General features: G+C 51.2%; 1 protein-coding gene across 5 annotated transcripts in view; it reads left to right on the top strand.

The window, feature by feature from the left end:
• Nucleotides 1–15,415, top strand: part of LOC128343101 (E3 ubiquitin-protein ligase TRIM39-like) — a 42,226-nt gene that overhangs the window by 12,407 nt on the left and 14,404 nt on the right. For 2 of the 5 annotated variants that reach the window (XR_008315333.1, XR_008315332.1), the window contains exon 8: nt 1,137–1,269. The exons of 2 other annotated variants lie outside the window; for them this stretch is intronic. Coding sequence is in view for 1 of the 3 variants with exons in the window: in XM_053291620.1 (XP_053147595.1) it covers nt 1,137–1,148 (12 nt within the window). In the remaining 2 variants the exon portion in view is untranslated. Of the gene's footprint in view, nt 1–1,136; nt 3,679–15,415 lie in introns of those variants that run through there. One more of the 5 variants, XM_053291620.1, reaches the window with a different exon arrangement.

Here is a 15,415-nt window from a genome sequence, read left to right as displayed (position 1 = left end):
GCTTCTAGCCCTGCCCTCAGGAGCAGCAGAGAACGTCTGCTGCTTCTTCTAAGCATGTGCTCTTCAGATATCTGAAGATGGCTATCATATCTCCCTTTAAATTCACTCTTCTTCAGGCACTTCTGATTTAGGTTAGAAAGAAATTAGGATTGGTCATGATGCCCGACCCAACTGATTTGGGTTTATTCTAAGCAACGTGCTTGAAATTAAACTGAAATACAGTCATGCCTTGCCAAATGCGGGTTTCCCAATCATGGATTTTAGTATCTGCAACTGGGAAATTGTAGCAGGTCTCCCCAACTGCGACCTGAGTATCTATAGTTTGGCAATATTTTTTGGAATTTGGGGAGTCAGGAGGTCATTTCCAGGGGTTGGGCTGATTTCTGGGGGCCAGGGGGTGAATATTTCTGTTTTTTATCTGGTGTTTTGTTTTTGTTTGGTCTTTTTGCAACCACGATTCCCCTAACTCTGTTTCCCAATTGGTTATAATGCCTTGTCAATCACGAATTGGTCAACTGCTAGGTTTTCCAGGAACAGAACCCTCACAGTTGATGAGGGATGACTGTATGTACCTGTGGCAGGTAGAAGCTCCATGCTACTGCCCGCCGCCCCCCTGCAACCCACTCACATTTAAAGCACCAAATGCAGGGAGTCCCACTCTGGCATTCTCACACCCTGTGTCCATCAGCCTGGATCTCCCCAGCCTGCCAATCATGGATACACTTTCCCTCGCGGTTACAGCACCTTCCTCTGCAGATGACTGCTGCTGTAACCAGGAGTGGCTGAAGACAGGGCAAGTGGCAGCACTGAGGCTGCACCTCCTAACCACTTTCAGCACTCATGAGCTTTGGCCAAGGCAAGACCCTGCTGAAAATGACAACAGGTGTACGTATGCCTTGATCATTGTGACAAGTGTGTGTGCCATTTCCAATAGCCTCTTGCTTCAGCCAGAGCGGGAAAATCTATTCTCTCGCCTGCAGGAGAGACACTGTTTTCCCACTCTGGCTTCCCACATGGTTTTCCCAAGGAGCCAATGTGGTGGTGGGGAGGCAGTACTAGGGTGGGAAAGGAAAGGGGAAAGCAAGGCGGGACTGCACAGGCAGCAGGAGAATCTATTGTTTTCTCACTTCTTGCAGTTCTCTTGCTGATTTTTCTCTTGCTTGTGGTGAACAAACTGCCCCCACCCCAGGCAGCAAAAGATAAAGGTGTGACAACAAGTCTTTGTCATCATTCGTTCCACCTGAGAGTTTGCAGGAATATAACTGCCAGGTAACTTCTATGTGTTTTGTGGATGCTGATTTTTATTAGGGTTTTTAAAAGGTATTGATTTGTATGAGTCACTTTAAGATTTGAATCGGCTCCAAAGGATGAAACAAAAATGTACAAGTTAATTAGTCTACAGATAAGGCATGGCCACCTCATGGTGCAGCAGAGAAATGCTTGACTAACAAGTAGAAGGTTGCCGGTTTGAATCCCCACTGCTACTATATCGGGCAGCAGCAATATAGGAAGATGCTGAAAGGCATCATCTCACACTGCGTGGGAGGAGGCAATGGTAAATCCCTCCTGTATTCTACCCAAGAAAACCACAGGATCTGTGGGTGCCCAGAGTCAAAATCAACTTGACAGCACACTTCACCTCACAGATAAGGCCCTTATTTAACACTGACTTTGGCAAGCAGCTAATTTGGTTAATTTAAAGCATGTGTTAGCTTCAGTCTCCAGGATATTTGGAAGGAAATAGGAAGACTACTGTGACTAACTAACTACCCAATTATAGGGGCAACCAACACTTGCAATCAATATTTTACAGGATAAGAGCAAGAAAGCAAGGATGAATTCAAACTTAAATAAATAAACAGAACTTAGACAACAGTTCTTATTCTTATTTTAACTACCAATGGCAAATACAATTGTTATTAAAACAAGACATAAATAGAATTGTAAAATACACTTCTGTGGTGGCTCCCCCTCTCTAGAATTCCCTCTAGGGAGGTTCCCCCCTACACAATAAATTGTGGTTGGGGATGATGGGAGTTGTAGTTCAACAACAGCTGGAGAGACTAACTTGCCTAGCCCTGCCTTAGCATCTTCATGATTGTCATTTAGGCATCAGGCAACCTTTATCCTATTCAGCTGAGGTTTTAATGAGCATCAGTGTGTTTTATTGGTTTCATTCTGGTGCTTTTATCTTGTATGGTTGATTTTATTGGCACTGATGTCTTATTTTAAATATGCTGTGTTTTGGTGATCTTGACTTTGATTTCAACTTCCCTGTGGAATGTCACAATGAAAAGACTTAACAGCCATTTCTTTAAATAAAGTAACTCAATTAGTAAATGAGTCTGGTTTGCTTTTCAGCCTGAAGAGAAAACTTTATTAAAAAGATACCTGTCGACACATTTAGAACATCACCAAATACATTATACAGGAATAAAGAGAAATCCTCTTTTAAAAACTCTATTTAACTGCTTGCTGATTAACTTCCAGTATAAATCAGGGGTTCCCCAGCTGTGTTTTCTCTAATTTTTTTCATCAGTGAGTGGAAGTTTTGTTCTGGGCAGCAGTATCGAGGCAGTGTGTGCACATGTGCATTATTATGTGCCAACACACACACCACAAATATGGAAGGAAAGAAGCACTCTTGCTCCAGTAGGCACCTATGGAGGAATCTGGAGGAAAGCCACAGCAGATTTGTTTGTTATATCTTGCCTTTCTGGGAAGCGACACAAAATGTTTTTAAATATTGAAACACCAGTCATGCTTGAAGGGGGAACTACCATCACGGTGATGGCTGGCGCTTCCATGAGCAGCAATCTGGATCACCCAAGGTTGCTGTTCAAAGAAGCTCCAGCCATCACAGTTACGGCACTTCCCCCTTCACAACAAAAGGAGCCATGATTGGAACCAGGAGTGGCTGGCTTGAGGGGGTGAGTGGCCAGGATTTCCTCGCCATTCTTGCCACCATAAGTGTGAGCACTGCTGCCAGGATAAGGTGTGAATAGCGCTATTGGGTCTGGAAGTCCTGAGTTCTTTGGACAAACCCAGCCTGCAAAGCCTGGCACTCCTAAGCCTTGCCTCAGTCTCGGGCTCCTTAGAAATGTTGCCTCCTGAAAAGCCTGTGATGGACTGAAACTTCTGCAGGCCCAGGGATGTGATACGTGGATTTCAATAATTCTCCATTTCTTAGGGAGGGTGAAGGTGGTGTAAAACTAATGCAGGCCAACAGGGAAAACGGCCCCTGGGAACTGTCCTTTAGCCCAGGGTTTCTCACACTAGGAGTCAGGAGGACCCACCAGGAAGTCCCAAGCAACTCAAGAGGGAGCTGTCAGGAGTGCAGGGGCCTTACCCAATGCTTGGAGATGGATGTAGGGAGGCAGATGGAGACAGAAGCCAGTAACAACTGGGCTCTGTTCACAAAGCCAAAGGCAGGCACAGCCTACTTGTGTGAATCAGTTTTTTTCAGCAATTGTTGCTCTAAAGAGCAATGACTGGTACAGTCATTCTTATTGTCTCATACACACATATCGGGGCTGATGAAATCGACATGCACACACTCAGGAAAGGAGAAATGTCTTGAAAATAAAGGGCAGCCATTAAACTTTGATGGTTTAACTATTGTTTCTCAGATAGATTGGACCTGTTCCCCTATATCGTGCTTCTACCCGACAGTGGTTGTCTCCTTCATTTTATCTCAAACCTGCTAGGCCTCATTGATCTGGTTTGGCTTTTACCATCTTCCAGCCTTGTATGTCATAAAGGGGAGAGGTTGCTGAGTTCCTTGCAAGGACCAGAGGGCCCAGGACTTTTAGCAGCTGTATAACAGGCAGGCATTCAGCAGGTGTAACTTTATAGAAGATATTTGGCTGGAAGCAGCACCTGATGATATTCTGCCTGTATTTCAGCTCCATGACAGCTAGAACTTCAGCTGAGGCAGCTCTAAGCTCCAGCTGCTTAAGAGAAATTCCCCAGCTGAGCTTTGAGGTGGTCTTGCAGTTGGCGTTGGGAGTCACCCAGACTTTTAGTGCTGGGGGACTTCAATATCCACTTTGGGGCTGGTTTGTTTGGTGTGGCTCAGGAGTTCATGGCTTGTCAGGAGTTGCGGCCATGACAACTATGGGCCTATCCCAAATAGTTTCAGGACCAACTCATGTTGCCGGCCACATACTCAATTTGGTCTTTTGTTCAGATCAGAGGGGTGTTCTGTGGGTGGGGGATCCAGTGGTCTCCCCATTGTCATGGAAGGACCACCACCTGGTTAAGGTTGGTTTTTCGGCCATAACCCAGCCCTACAGGGGTGGTAGTCCTACTAAAATGGTCTGCCTGAGAAGGCTGCTGGACCCAGTAGGATTCCAAAAAGCCTTGGAGAATTTCAGTGTTGGTGCTGAGTGCCAGTGTTGCTTTCAGTGCTGGTGGTTCTGTTGATGCCCTGGTGGGAACCTGGAATAGAGAATTCACCAGGGCAGTAGACACGATGGCTCCTAAGCGTCCCTTCCAACCTGCTTTAAAAGTGGCCCCTTGGTATATAGAGGAGTTACAGGGTCTGACGCAGCAAGGTAGGTGACTGGAACACAAGTGGAGGAGAACTCAGCTCAGAATTGACAGGACACAGCATAGAGCCCATTTGAAGGTTTATGTGGAAGTGGTGTGTGCAGCAAAAAAAAACAATTTTGGTCTGCGCACATTGCTTCTGCAGGTTCATGTTCAGCAGAGTTGTCATGGGTTGTGAGGAGTTTGATTCAGGCTCCTTCCATTTCGAACCAGTCCCCTGAGAGAGACTATGTTCTGCTGTAATGCCTTTAATGGGTTATTTGTGGACAAAAGCTCTTGTATTTGGGCCGACTTGGACTCAACTGTTTTTGCAGAGTCTATTAAGGCAGTGTCCAGCAACCCCTCTTGCAGTATTAGATTGGATTAGTTCAATCTGTGATGCCTGAGGATGTGGACAAGCTGTTTGGGGAGGGGTGTCTTACCACTTGCTCTCTGGATCAGGTATTCTCAACCTTGAGTCCCCAGGTGTTATTGGACTTCAACTCCCATAATCCTCAAAAAAAGGCCACTGTGGCTGGGGATTATGGGAATTGAAGTCCAATAACATCTGGGGACCCAACGCTGAGAATCCTTGCTCTAGATCCTTGCCCAACTTGGCTGCTTCTATCTAGCAGGGAAATTGTTGGATTTCCCTGCTAGATAGAAGCAATAACCTTCACAGAAGCCAACCCCAAGCAAAAGCAGCCCACAATCATTGTTCCCTGTAACAGGAAATCCCAAAAGTTGTTGACTACAACTCCCAGCATCCTGAGCTGCAATGGTCTTTGGCTAGGGATGCTGGGAGTTGTAGTCAGCATCATCTGGGATTTCCTGTTACAGGGAACACTGCCTACAATTGACTGTTTCTCCTCCTTGCTCACCTCCTGCCGCACCTTCCTACCCACTGGGGCCAGCCATGGTCAATCAGCAAGGGGGAGCAAAAGGAATACATCATGAAAGAGCCTATGGAGGAGCCAAGGCTTGACTTGAGGGAGGGAATAGATGAAGAGCACAGGCAGGACAGAGCATGGCACGTTGTCACAGGAACTGCTCGCTGGGAGCAGTGCAGAGGCAGTGTTCAGCCTCCAAATTATGCAAGGGCTAGGGGTTGTGTGCAGGCACGTGGTGCAGAAACCCTCTTCTTCCCAGCAGACCCTCCCAGCACTTAATCTGTTCTGCAACAGAGGAGACTGGCACATTCCCTATCCTCTGGGGCTGGGACTCCCCACACTATGCCTGCACTCTCCTCCACGCCTTTGCCAGCCAGCCCTCCACGCCACTCCTCCCCATCAAAAACCAGCAGGAAAGATCTATCTCCCTGATTGGCTGCTGAGCCAATCAGCATGGCAGATTTCTTCCCTTTATTATTATTATTATTATTATTATTATTATTATTATTATTATTATTAATTTATTTAAAAACCAACTGGGGAAGGAGGTGGAGACATAGAGAATTCCGTGGGACTCACAGGCAGCTCAATCTCAGAAGTTCTCAGTAAGACAGTAAGGAGCCAGCGTGGTGTAGTGGTTAGAGTGCTGGACTAGGACCGGGAAGACCCAAGTTCAACTCCCCATTCAGCCATGAGACTTGCTGGGTGACTCTGGGACAGTCACTTCTCTCTCAGCCTAACCTACTTCACAGGGTTGTTGTGAGGAGAAACTTAATTATGTAGTACTCTGGGCTCCTTGGAGAAAGACCGGGATATAAAATTTAAAATATAAATAAACAAACAAACAAACAGGCTGTTGCTGCTTCTTCCTGTGCCCTCCTCCTCTTGCTTCCCCCAACCACCGCAGTAAAGCTCCCTGCTGCTGTCCTTCCCCTGGGAAATCTGCCTCCTGCATTGTCACTGGTCCCACTTGGCTCTCAGCCCCTGCGTGGCAAGAACATACCAGGCGGGTGGGCAGCTAAAGAGAGAAAGGTACCCATAAACCTACTGCCCCCCAGCTGGTGCCATTTTGGCCAATCACTAAAGTCGGCTCTGGATAAAGCGCACCAATTTGTTCAGGCCCAAAAAGCCGACAATGGAGGCTGAGCCTCCAAAAGTCTAGAATGCCACCTTCAGAGTCCAAGTGTTTACTTTAATTGGTTTGGGTGAGTGATCAGCTGGAAAGCTTTTCATTCTGCCCTCCCCCCGCCCCAGCTGTGTGCCCCACCCCCCCATGCTGTGCCAGCCTACCACTGGGCTGGAATCCATTCTTTCTTTTTCTTTTTTCTCCTACCCAGTGTGTGGGGCAGAAGATCTCCAGGACAATGAGGGGGTTAAGTGCCTACTTTTTGTTGCCCCCTTTAGTTTTCCTTTAATAGGGTCTCCTTTCTTGTTTGGGTGTAGGGAGGTATATTTTCTCTGTTTCTTCTTTACAGGTTGTTTCTTGTTTTCACAGGTTCCCCCTACATTGGCTGTTGTGTATTTTCTTGCATTGTTCATTGTATTGTTGTGGGTGGATAGGCTTGTTTTAAATAGGGTATCGTCGTCCCCCCAATAGAGTTTCAAAAACACCCCTCAATTTTTTACTCCCCCCTCCCAAAAATATATATTTTTATAAGCCACCGGGGTCTTTGGGAATGTCTGAGCACCGTGTGATAAGCAAAGCTCGCAGCAAGGTGGCATGCAGAGGTGGGAGGGGTCTGATCTGCTGGTGTGGGAGGCCGGGGGGTGGGGTGGGGGCAGAGAAACACCAGCATGGGGTCCCACAGGTCCCCACTGACGAATTCTTTGGCCTATGTGAGGCGGTGGCACAAAGGCTCTCCTATCTGGAGGAGCCTGCTGCTGCCGAGTCAGGTCCTGGACCACTGGTGGGTCCATCGGGTGGTGCACTGTCAGGGCTTATGGGCTGTGTGGAGCCTGGTGGTGTGTGTGTGTGGGGGGGCTCTCCTGCCAGGGACACTTCTGTAAAGGGCGGGGGCTTAACGTCTGGCAGTGCAGGCAGATTCTCCCTCAGACTAGGATTGTATCCGAGGAACATGGGTTGTCACCACCTACTGCTCCGAGACAGGGCCAATCAGAAAGAACTTGATAGCAGGAGGGAGGAACAACCCCCTCGCCTCTCCAGTCTTAGCCCTGTCTCGCTCCAAGCAGGTGCTCTCCTTTTGCTTCGCTCCAGTTTTCACCTCTTCGTATTTTCTACTGCCTTCTGTTAGCTAGCAGTTTGGGGCATAAAGAGGGGAAAGACCTGTCCTAGCGCTCCGCTCGCGATCTCTCCTGCATTCGCGGCGGTGAGTTTTTAACCATGGAGGTTTCTGGCTCGCGCTGTGAGAGGGAGGCCTCTCCCTCCCTCTCTGAGGACTCCATCGCCCCGGCGGTGTGCCATGCTGAGTGGGCTGCGGCTACCTCACCCGCGCCCGTGACTCAGGCCCCCCAGCCGAAGAAGCCCAAAAAGCTCTCTAAAGAGAAGAAGGCGGCAGCGCGCGCGGCCAAGCGCGTCACACCTCAATCGCCTGCGGGTGTTGGTCGAGGGCATGGGGTGTCTGGCGGGGGGACCCAGTCCCTCCCGCCGCTATTGGAGAGCGGCTCGGGGACTCAGGCGGAGGATCAGCCGGAACAGCAAGGCTCCCAGGTAGGGACTTCACGCTCAGGAGAGCCTGCCGCCAAGCGCGCCTGTCCCTCTCCTCCCTCTCTAGAACGGAGGTCTCCTGGTGTGCCTGAGGAGGAGATTCCTCCAAGTTTCGCTGCCCTCCTCCGGCAGGTAGTCGCGGAGGAGTTTGGCAAACTTGTCCCTGATCTCACCCGGCAAATTCCCGTCTCCGCCACTCCGGCATCCATTTTGAATCCCCAGGCGGCAGGAACAGTCGATTCGGCCGCCATTTCAGGGGAACAGGCGGGAAATTCTCTCGTTTTGCCGCCTCAGCCGTGCGCTCCTGGGTCTTTGCGGGCACCTTTGGGACCGCCTACCCTGTTGCCCTGTGCTCCTTCTCGCCCTTCTGGGCAAGGGGCTACTTCAGCAGCACCCGTCTTATTTCGAGAGGAAGAAGGGGAACAGCCTTCTGAGGACTCTGATTCAGGCAAGGAGGAGGGGGAGCTGTCTGGAGATGAAGGAGAGTTTTTGCCGCCTTCCCAGGCCCCCTATCGTTTGTTTAGTCAAACTGATTTCCCAGTTCTCCTTCATAAGGCCCGGAAGTCCCTCCGCTTGGAGGGGTTTGTTTCTCCACCACAGGAGGTGCCAGAAGGGGATCCGGCTGTGTTACCTTTGCTGAAGGCCCCGGAAGTGGCTGTCCCTTGTCCCCAGATATTTCTAGACATTATTCGAAGTGAATGGGACCGGCCCTTAGAAAGCAAGGGTCCTCCACCCGGGGTTAGGCGACTTTACACTATTCCCAAACCAGTTATGGATATGTTACAGGTCCCTCCGGTGGACAAGGAGGTCGCTGCTCTCGTAACTGGGGCAGTCCTTCCAAAGGACGGGGATGAGGTTCTTCGTAATGTGGAGGACAAGAAGTGTGATACTGCATTACACAGATCACATGAAGCCTCGGCCCTCACTGTCAGGGCTTCGGTGGCCAATTCCATTTTTGCTCGAGCGTCTATTTTATGGGTTAGGGACCTTCTTCCCATGGTTCCGCCAGAGCTCGTGGCCCTTCGCCAGGGTCTCAATAAGTTAGGCAAGGCTTCTGCCTTTATGGCCGACAGCTCCCTGGATGCCGTCCAGCTGTCTGCCCGGGCTATGGCTTCTGACATCACAGTCAGGAGACACTTATGGCTTAAAAACTGGAAAGTTGATCAGAAGTCGAGGAGCAATTTGGCCAATTCTTCCTTTAAAGGGGGTAAGCTTTTGGGGGAAGTATTGGAGCCCGTGCTAGTCGAGACCAAAGACAAGAAAAAGGCTATGCCCTCCTCCGTTCAGCGGCAGGAGCGCAGATCCTTCTCTAATGCTTCTTCTTCCTTTTCCTCCCACTCCTCAAGCAGCTTTGGGCAGAGGGAGTACCGGTCTAATTTTCGTGCCCGACAGAACAAGCAGGACAAGCCTTCTTGGTCCAGACCCCAGGGCTTCTCCAGAGACCGGCCTCAAGGGAAGTTCCAGCATTCAGGCCAGTATGCGAAGTCTGGGTTCAAACGCCCCTCTCCACAATGACTCCGTGCTGGAGCCACAGGTGGGCGACCGGCTGGCATTCTTCGCCCACCAGTGGACCCGGACGTCCACAGATGCCTGGGTTCAGTGCATAGTTTCCCAGGGTTACAGCCTGGAGTTCCTATCCCGGCCCCCGGACCGGTTCCTCTCCTCTCCGCTATCCTGCAACATACGCAAGCAGGCCCTGATGCTCAAGGCAATTCGCCACCTGCTCGACATCAGGGCAATCGAGCTGGTCCCCCCAGAGGAGGCGGGACATGGAGTTTATTCTATACTATTTTTGGTTCCAAAAAAGACCACAGAATGGAGGACCATTTTGGACTTAAAGTTCGTCAATCGCTTCCTCAAGGGGAGGCATTTTCGGATGGAAACCCTGAGGTCCATCCTCATGGCCCTCCAGGAAGGGGACTACTTGGCCTCCATAGACCTCAAGGAGGCCTACCTCCATGTTCCCATTCACCCTCTGGACAGGAGGTTTCTGCGGTTTGCATATGCAGGGGTCCATTACCAGTACTGGGCACTCCCCTTCGGTCTCTTGACTGCGCCGCGAGTGTTCACCAAGATTATGGTGGCACTCGTGGCGCACTTGAGGACCAGGGGGATACATCTTTACCCTTTTCTGGACGACCTTTTAATAAGGTCGCCATCTTGGGACAAAGGGCTTCTGGACATCAGGGAGACCCTAGCGGACTTAGCCAGTCACGGGTTTCTAGTGAACCACAAAAAGAGTTCCCTGGTCCCCAGCAATGTGATTCAACATTTGGGGGCGATAATAGACACGTCTCGGGGGACGGTCCATCTCACCGACGAAAGGAGACAAAAGTTGCTTGCCACTTGCTGCAAGCTGCGGGGTCAAACTCAGGCACAAATTCTGTATCTCTCCCACTTACAGGGCCTGATGGCTTCCACGATCGGGATTGTGCCCTGGGCGCGTTTTCATTCTCGTCCTCTACAGTGGCTCCTTCTACCCCTTCAGGAACTCATCACGAGCAGGTCGAGACTCAAGGTGTCCCTGACTTCTCGCGTTCATCTGTCCCTCAGGTGGTGGATGTCCCAGGCTCTCCACAGGGGGGTGAGTTTCCTGCCGGTCGACCGGGTTGTGGTGACGACCGACGCAAGTCTCTCAGGATGGGGAGGTCACTGTGGCCCTCAGGTGGCTCAGGGTCCGTGGTCAGACGTAGAGCGTCGCCAATCCATCAATTGGTTGGAGCTCCAGGTGGTTCGGCTAGTCCTGGCTCGATTCCTTCCCGAGATTCGAGGTTGGCACGTGCTCGTGCACACCGACAATGCCACCGCCAAGGCACATCTCAATCGTCAGGGGGGAACGAGGTCTTGGCCCTTAATGTGTGAAGCCGAGACTCTGTTGCGCTGGGCAGAAAAGAACCTGGCCTCATTGGAGGCTGATCATATCAGCGGGGTGGACAACAGCGGGGTCTAGACTGGCTAAGCCGTTCTCTGCTGGATCAGGGGGAATGGATCCTGGACGATCGAGCATTCAGGGAGATTGTCCTCCGGTTCGGGCTTCCCCTAGTCGACCTCTTTGCACTTCCAGTCAACTCCAAGGTGCCCAGATTTTTCTCCAGGTTTCCATCTGCGGGGGCAGAGGCGGTGGATGCTCTGATGTCCCCCTGGCCGCAGGGTCTGCTCTATGCTTTCCCACCCTTTGCGGTGTTATCCCGGACGGTGCGGAGGATCAGATACCAGAAAGCAGAGGTCATCCTTGTGGCTCCGCATTGGCCACGGCGGCCGTGGTTTTCGGACCTGGTCGCCCTCTCGATAGAGCCCCCTCTACCTCTGGGAACTCGAGTGCATCTTCTCCACCAGGGTCCCGTCCTTCATCCAGACCCAGCGTGGCTCAATCTTCACGCTTGGAGATTGAGCGGGACTCTCTAGCGCGTTGTGGATACCCCGTTGCGGTCCAGGATACTATCTTGGCCTCGAGGCGGCCGTCCACGGCTCGTATATACCAGTCCACCTGGCAAGCCTATACTCAGTGGTGTCTCGCCTCCGGGGGGTACCCTCTGGCGGCTTCGGCGACGCAGGTCTTAGGCTTCTTGCAGATGGGTCTAGATAAGGGCCTCCGTCCCAACACTCTGCGTCGCCAGGTGTTCGCTATTTCGTCTGTGCTAGGGGTTCCAGGAGTCCCTTCCGTGGCTGCACATCCCCATGTACAGCGTTTCCTGAAGGGAGCAGCTGCCTTAAAGCCCCCTCCCATCCATCGTTTTCCCACGTGGGATCTCAATTTAGTTCTCGGGCCCTCTCAAAGGCACCATTCGAACCTTTGCATGCTGTTCCTCTACGGATTCTAACCTTGAAAGTTTTGTTCTTGATAGCCATCACGTCAGCCTGTCGGGTCTCCGATTTGGGTGCCTTGTCCGTCAGGAAGGAGCTGTGCCTGGTTTTTCCTGACTATGTGATTCTTCGCACTGACCCCACTTACCTTCCCAAGGTGAACTCCATCTTTCACAGGGCGCAGGAGCTGATGCTCCCCTCCTTTTGTCCTAATCCTTCCTCCCCAAAGGAGAGGGAATGGCACAAATTGGACGTCCGTCGTGCAATCTGTATTTACTTGAGGCGGACTAAATCTTTCAGGGTCTCCGAATCCTTTTTTGTGTCCTTTCGTGCCAGTTCTATGGGTAGGAAGGTCTCTGTCTCCTCCCTGGCACGCTGGATCTGCCAAACTATCCAGCTGGCCTACGCCGCGGCAGGAGAGACTGCTCCTGAGGGTATTACCGCTCACTCCACCCGGAGCGCAGCAGCCTCTGCGGCCTTGTCTACCTTGGCCCCCTTAGCTGATATTTGTAGAGCTGCCACTTGGGCGTCCCTTTCTACCTTCGTTAAACACTATAAGATACACGATTGGGCCTCTGCAGATGCATCCTTTGGCCGACGTGTATTGCAGAGGGTGGTCCCTACTTAGGATCAGACCTTCTGGTGTGTGCCCTCCTGATTTGGGTTATAGCTTGGGTATGTCCCATGTTCCTCGGATACAATCCTCGTCTGAGGGAGAATGAATTGTTGGCACTTACCTGAATGGTCATTCTCCTCAGACGTATGGATTGTATCCGACCCACCCAATTGTGTGTCTGATCCTGTTCCTCTCTGATTGTCCTTCTTCTACTGTACCCTATATTACTGTGGGGTGGCGTTTTCCTCCTCTGTTCTGCGGTTTAATTGAGGGGGTGTTTCAGTGTTAGGCTTGGGCCAGGCATCCTTGTCAGTTGCTTCTTTGGGCACCTTGCCTTACTTTAGTTTTCTACAGTGTTTATTCTAGTTTGCCTTTTTTGGAGCTTCGAAGCGCTTTGTTAATGGAGAGGCGAGGGGGTTGTCCCTCTCTCCTGCTATCAAGATCTTTCTGATTGGCCCTGTCTTGGAGCAGTAGGTGGTGACAACCCATGTTCCTCAGATACAATCCATATGTCTGAGGAGAATGACCATTCAGGTAAGTGCCAACAATTCATTTTCTCTCCCTCTTGCAGCCCCTCCAACACTCCTCTTGCCACTCAGTTAGGGCCCTCCTGATGATACCCAGGTCGCAACGGAGTCCAGTTCTGGGTCCTCCTAATCTGGCTCTGAGGGGGAAGGGTCTGCTGCTGAGGTGGAGGGACGGCTCCCTCCTCCAGTGAAGCTGGGCCCTTCTTCCATGCAGGGTGGAAGCGGGGTGGGTGGCGGCAGTGGACAAGCACCAGCAACCTCACTAGGTCTGCTGTGACCCAAAAGGCCCAAGACAGCATCCAGGACGTTGGAGGCCACCCAGATCAGCAATGTTTGGTGGCATTTTGAAAACCCTCAAGATGCCCCAACCACTGCTTGCTGCATCCACTGCAGGGCACAAGTCAGTCGGGGCAAAGATCCTAAGCATCTGAGGATGACCTCCATGTGGCAGCACATGCGACAGCGTCACCCAGATCTCATTGACTCCTCTGACAGTGCTAGTGCGCCTAGTGTGCCTGCGACTAGCACTGACACTGGCTGGGCGAAGGCTTCCATGAAGTCCATGCAGCCAGTCAAGTGGTGGTGGATGCAGTCATCAAGCAAGAAGCACCCCGGTCACGTGGACCCACGTCTCTTCACCCACCTCATAAGGGAGATGATGGCCATTGACAACCAGCCATTTTAAGTAGTCAAGAACACCAGCTTTCTCTGGATACTCCAGGCGCTAGTGCCTGACTACACCACCCCCTCAAGGACAATGTTCAGCTGGAACGTGGTGCCCTCCCTCTATATGAGATACAGGGAGCTCATGTCAACCATACTGCGTGCAGCACCAGCATGCATTTCACCACTGATCTGTGGAACAGAGTGGAATCCACATTGCTTTCCTGGCCCTGACTGCCCACTGGTGGGGGCAGAAAGGGAACCTCTGGTGCTGCCTCTGGCTCCAGCGTGTCCCACACTGCATTTTTCACAGGTGGTCTGTCTTGCACGTAGAGACCTTGGATGTCAAGTACACCAAGGAGGAGGTGGCAGCCATACTTGGCCACCAAACGGAGGAGTGGATAGGCAGGTTGCTACACTTCAGAAGGGGTTTCAGTGTGACAGACAATGACTCCAATGTCATGGCAGCAGTAGAGTCAGTGTTGGAGTGTGTGAACATCTGCTGCATGGCACACACACTCCATCTGGCTGTCAGGTATGCCCTTGGCCTCAAGGAGGCGAAGGTGTTCAGGGAACAGGGCCACCCCATGGTAGGTTCTGTTGCTGCCACAGCTGCACTTGTGGAGAAGTCCTGCAAAATTGTAGCCCACTTCCACTCGAGTGAGAAGTCCAGGCGCCTGTTTCACAAGTGGCAGCGTGTCCATGGGCTTCCACAACATCTCATCCCTATGGATGTAGATACCTGGTGGAACTCCACCTTCCTCTTGTTTCAGCACCTGCTCGAAGATCTGGCGAGGAACGAGTCCTTGGGCGTGTGTGACCTATCCAACACAGAGGGAAAGCTCATGTGCGAGATGGTGTTGGCACTTGAGCCCTTCCTGTTTGCCACAAAGAGCTTATGTGGCGACACCGCTCCGCTGAGCCAGGCCCTGCCCTCGGATCTCCTCCTGGAGAAGCTGATGGGTGAACTGTGGACCTCACTGACCACACCAGAGGGGTGTGCTTTGACTGGAAGGCCAAGGACCAGGGTTGTCGACAGGCTAGTCAATGAGCTGGGTCACAGGGAGGAGTCTCTGTGACACAACCATCAAGGGCAATGTTGTTTGTGCGGATGACTTGGCCAGGTGGAGGGGCCTCCTGATCAACAGTTTTAGGGAAGAGGTCATTAGGACCGGCAGAGACCAAGTGATGGTGTGCCTCCCGAGTGTGCGTGACCCACACCCAGCAGCAGAGCAAGCAGCCCTGCAGAGAAAGAACTACAATTCCCAGACTATCTTAGACTCCCTGGCTGCATGTTTCATTGTTCTCTGCAGAGCAGGGTTGTTTTTTCCCCTTTTAAAACCCCCATTTTTAAAAATGGTATATCCCATTTTTCTTTATCTTGATTTCTTGATTACTTAATCACAACTTAAAATGTTTGGGAAATAACTGCAAGATAGACTGAGATGGGAGAGGTGGAAGATGAGTGATCGGCTACTGCAATTTGGGGGAGTGGAAGCATTTAGACCAGAGCTGCGCAACTTGGTCCTCCCATCAACCCTGACTTTTGGCCACTGTGGCTGGAGACATGGGCATTGTAGTCCAAGAACAGCTAGCTGAAGTTGTGCAGCCCTGATTTAGGCTAAAGACCTGGCTCAGAGATATACAGCAGAAGGACACAGCAGTGAAAATGTAGGAATTTAGTCTCTTGATCCAAGGTGCACCTATTATTATTATTTTA

The sequence above is a fragment of the Hemicordylus capensis genome, chromosome 2 (genome assembly GCF_027244095.1).
Source record: "Hemicordylus capensis ecotype Gifberg chromosome 2, rHemCap1.1.pri, whole genome shotgun sequence".
Lineage (NCBI taxonomy): Eukaryota > Metazoa > Chordata > Lepidosauria > Squamata > Cordylidae > Hemicordylus > Hemicordylus capensis.
This window is presented reverse-complemented; position numbering and strand designations above follow the sequence as displayed.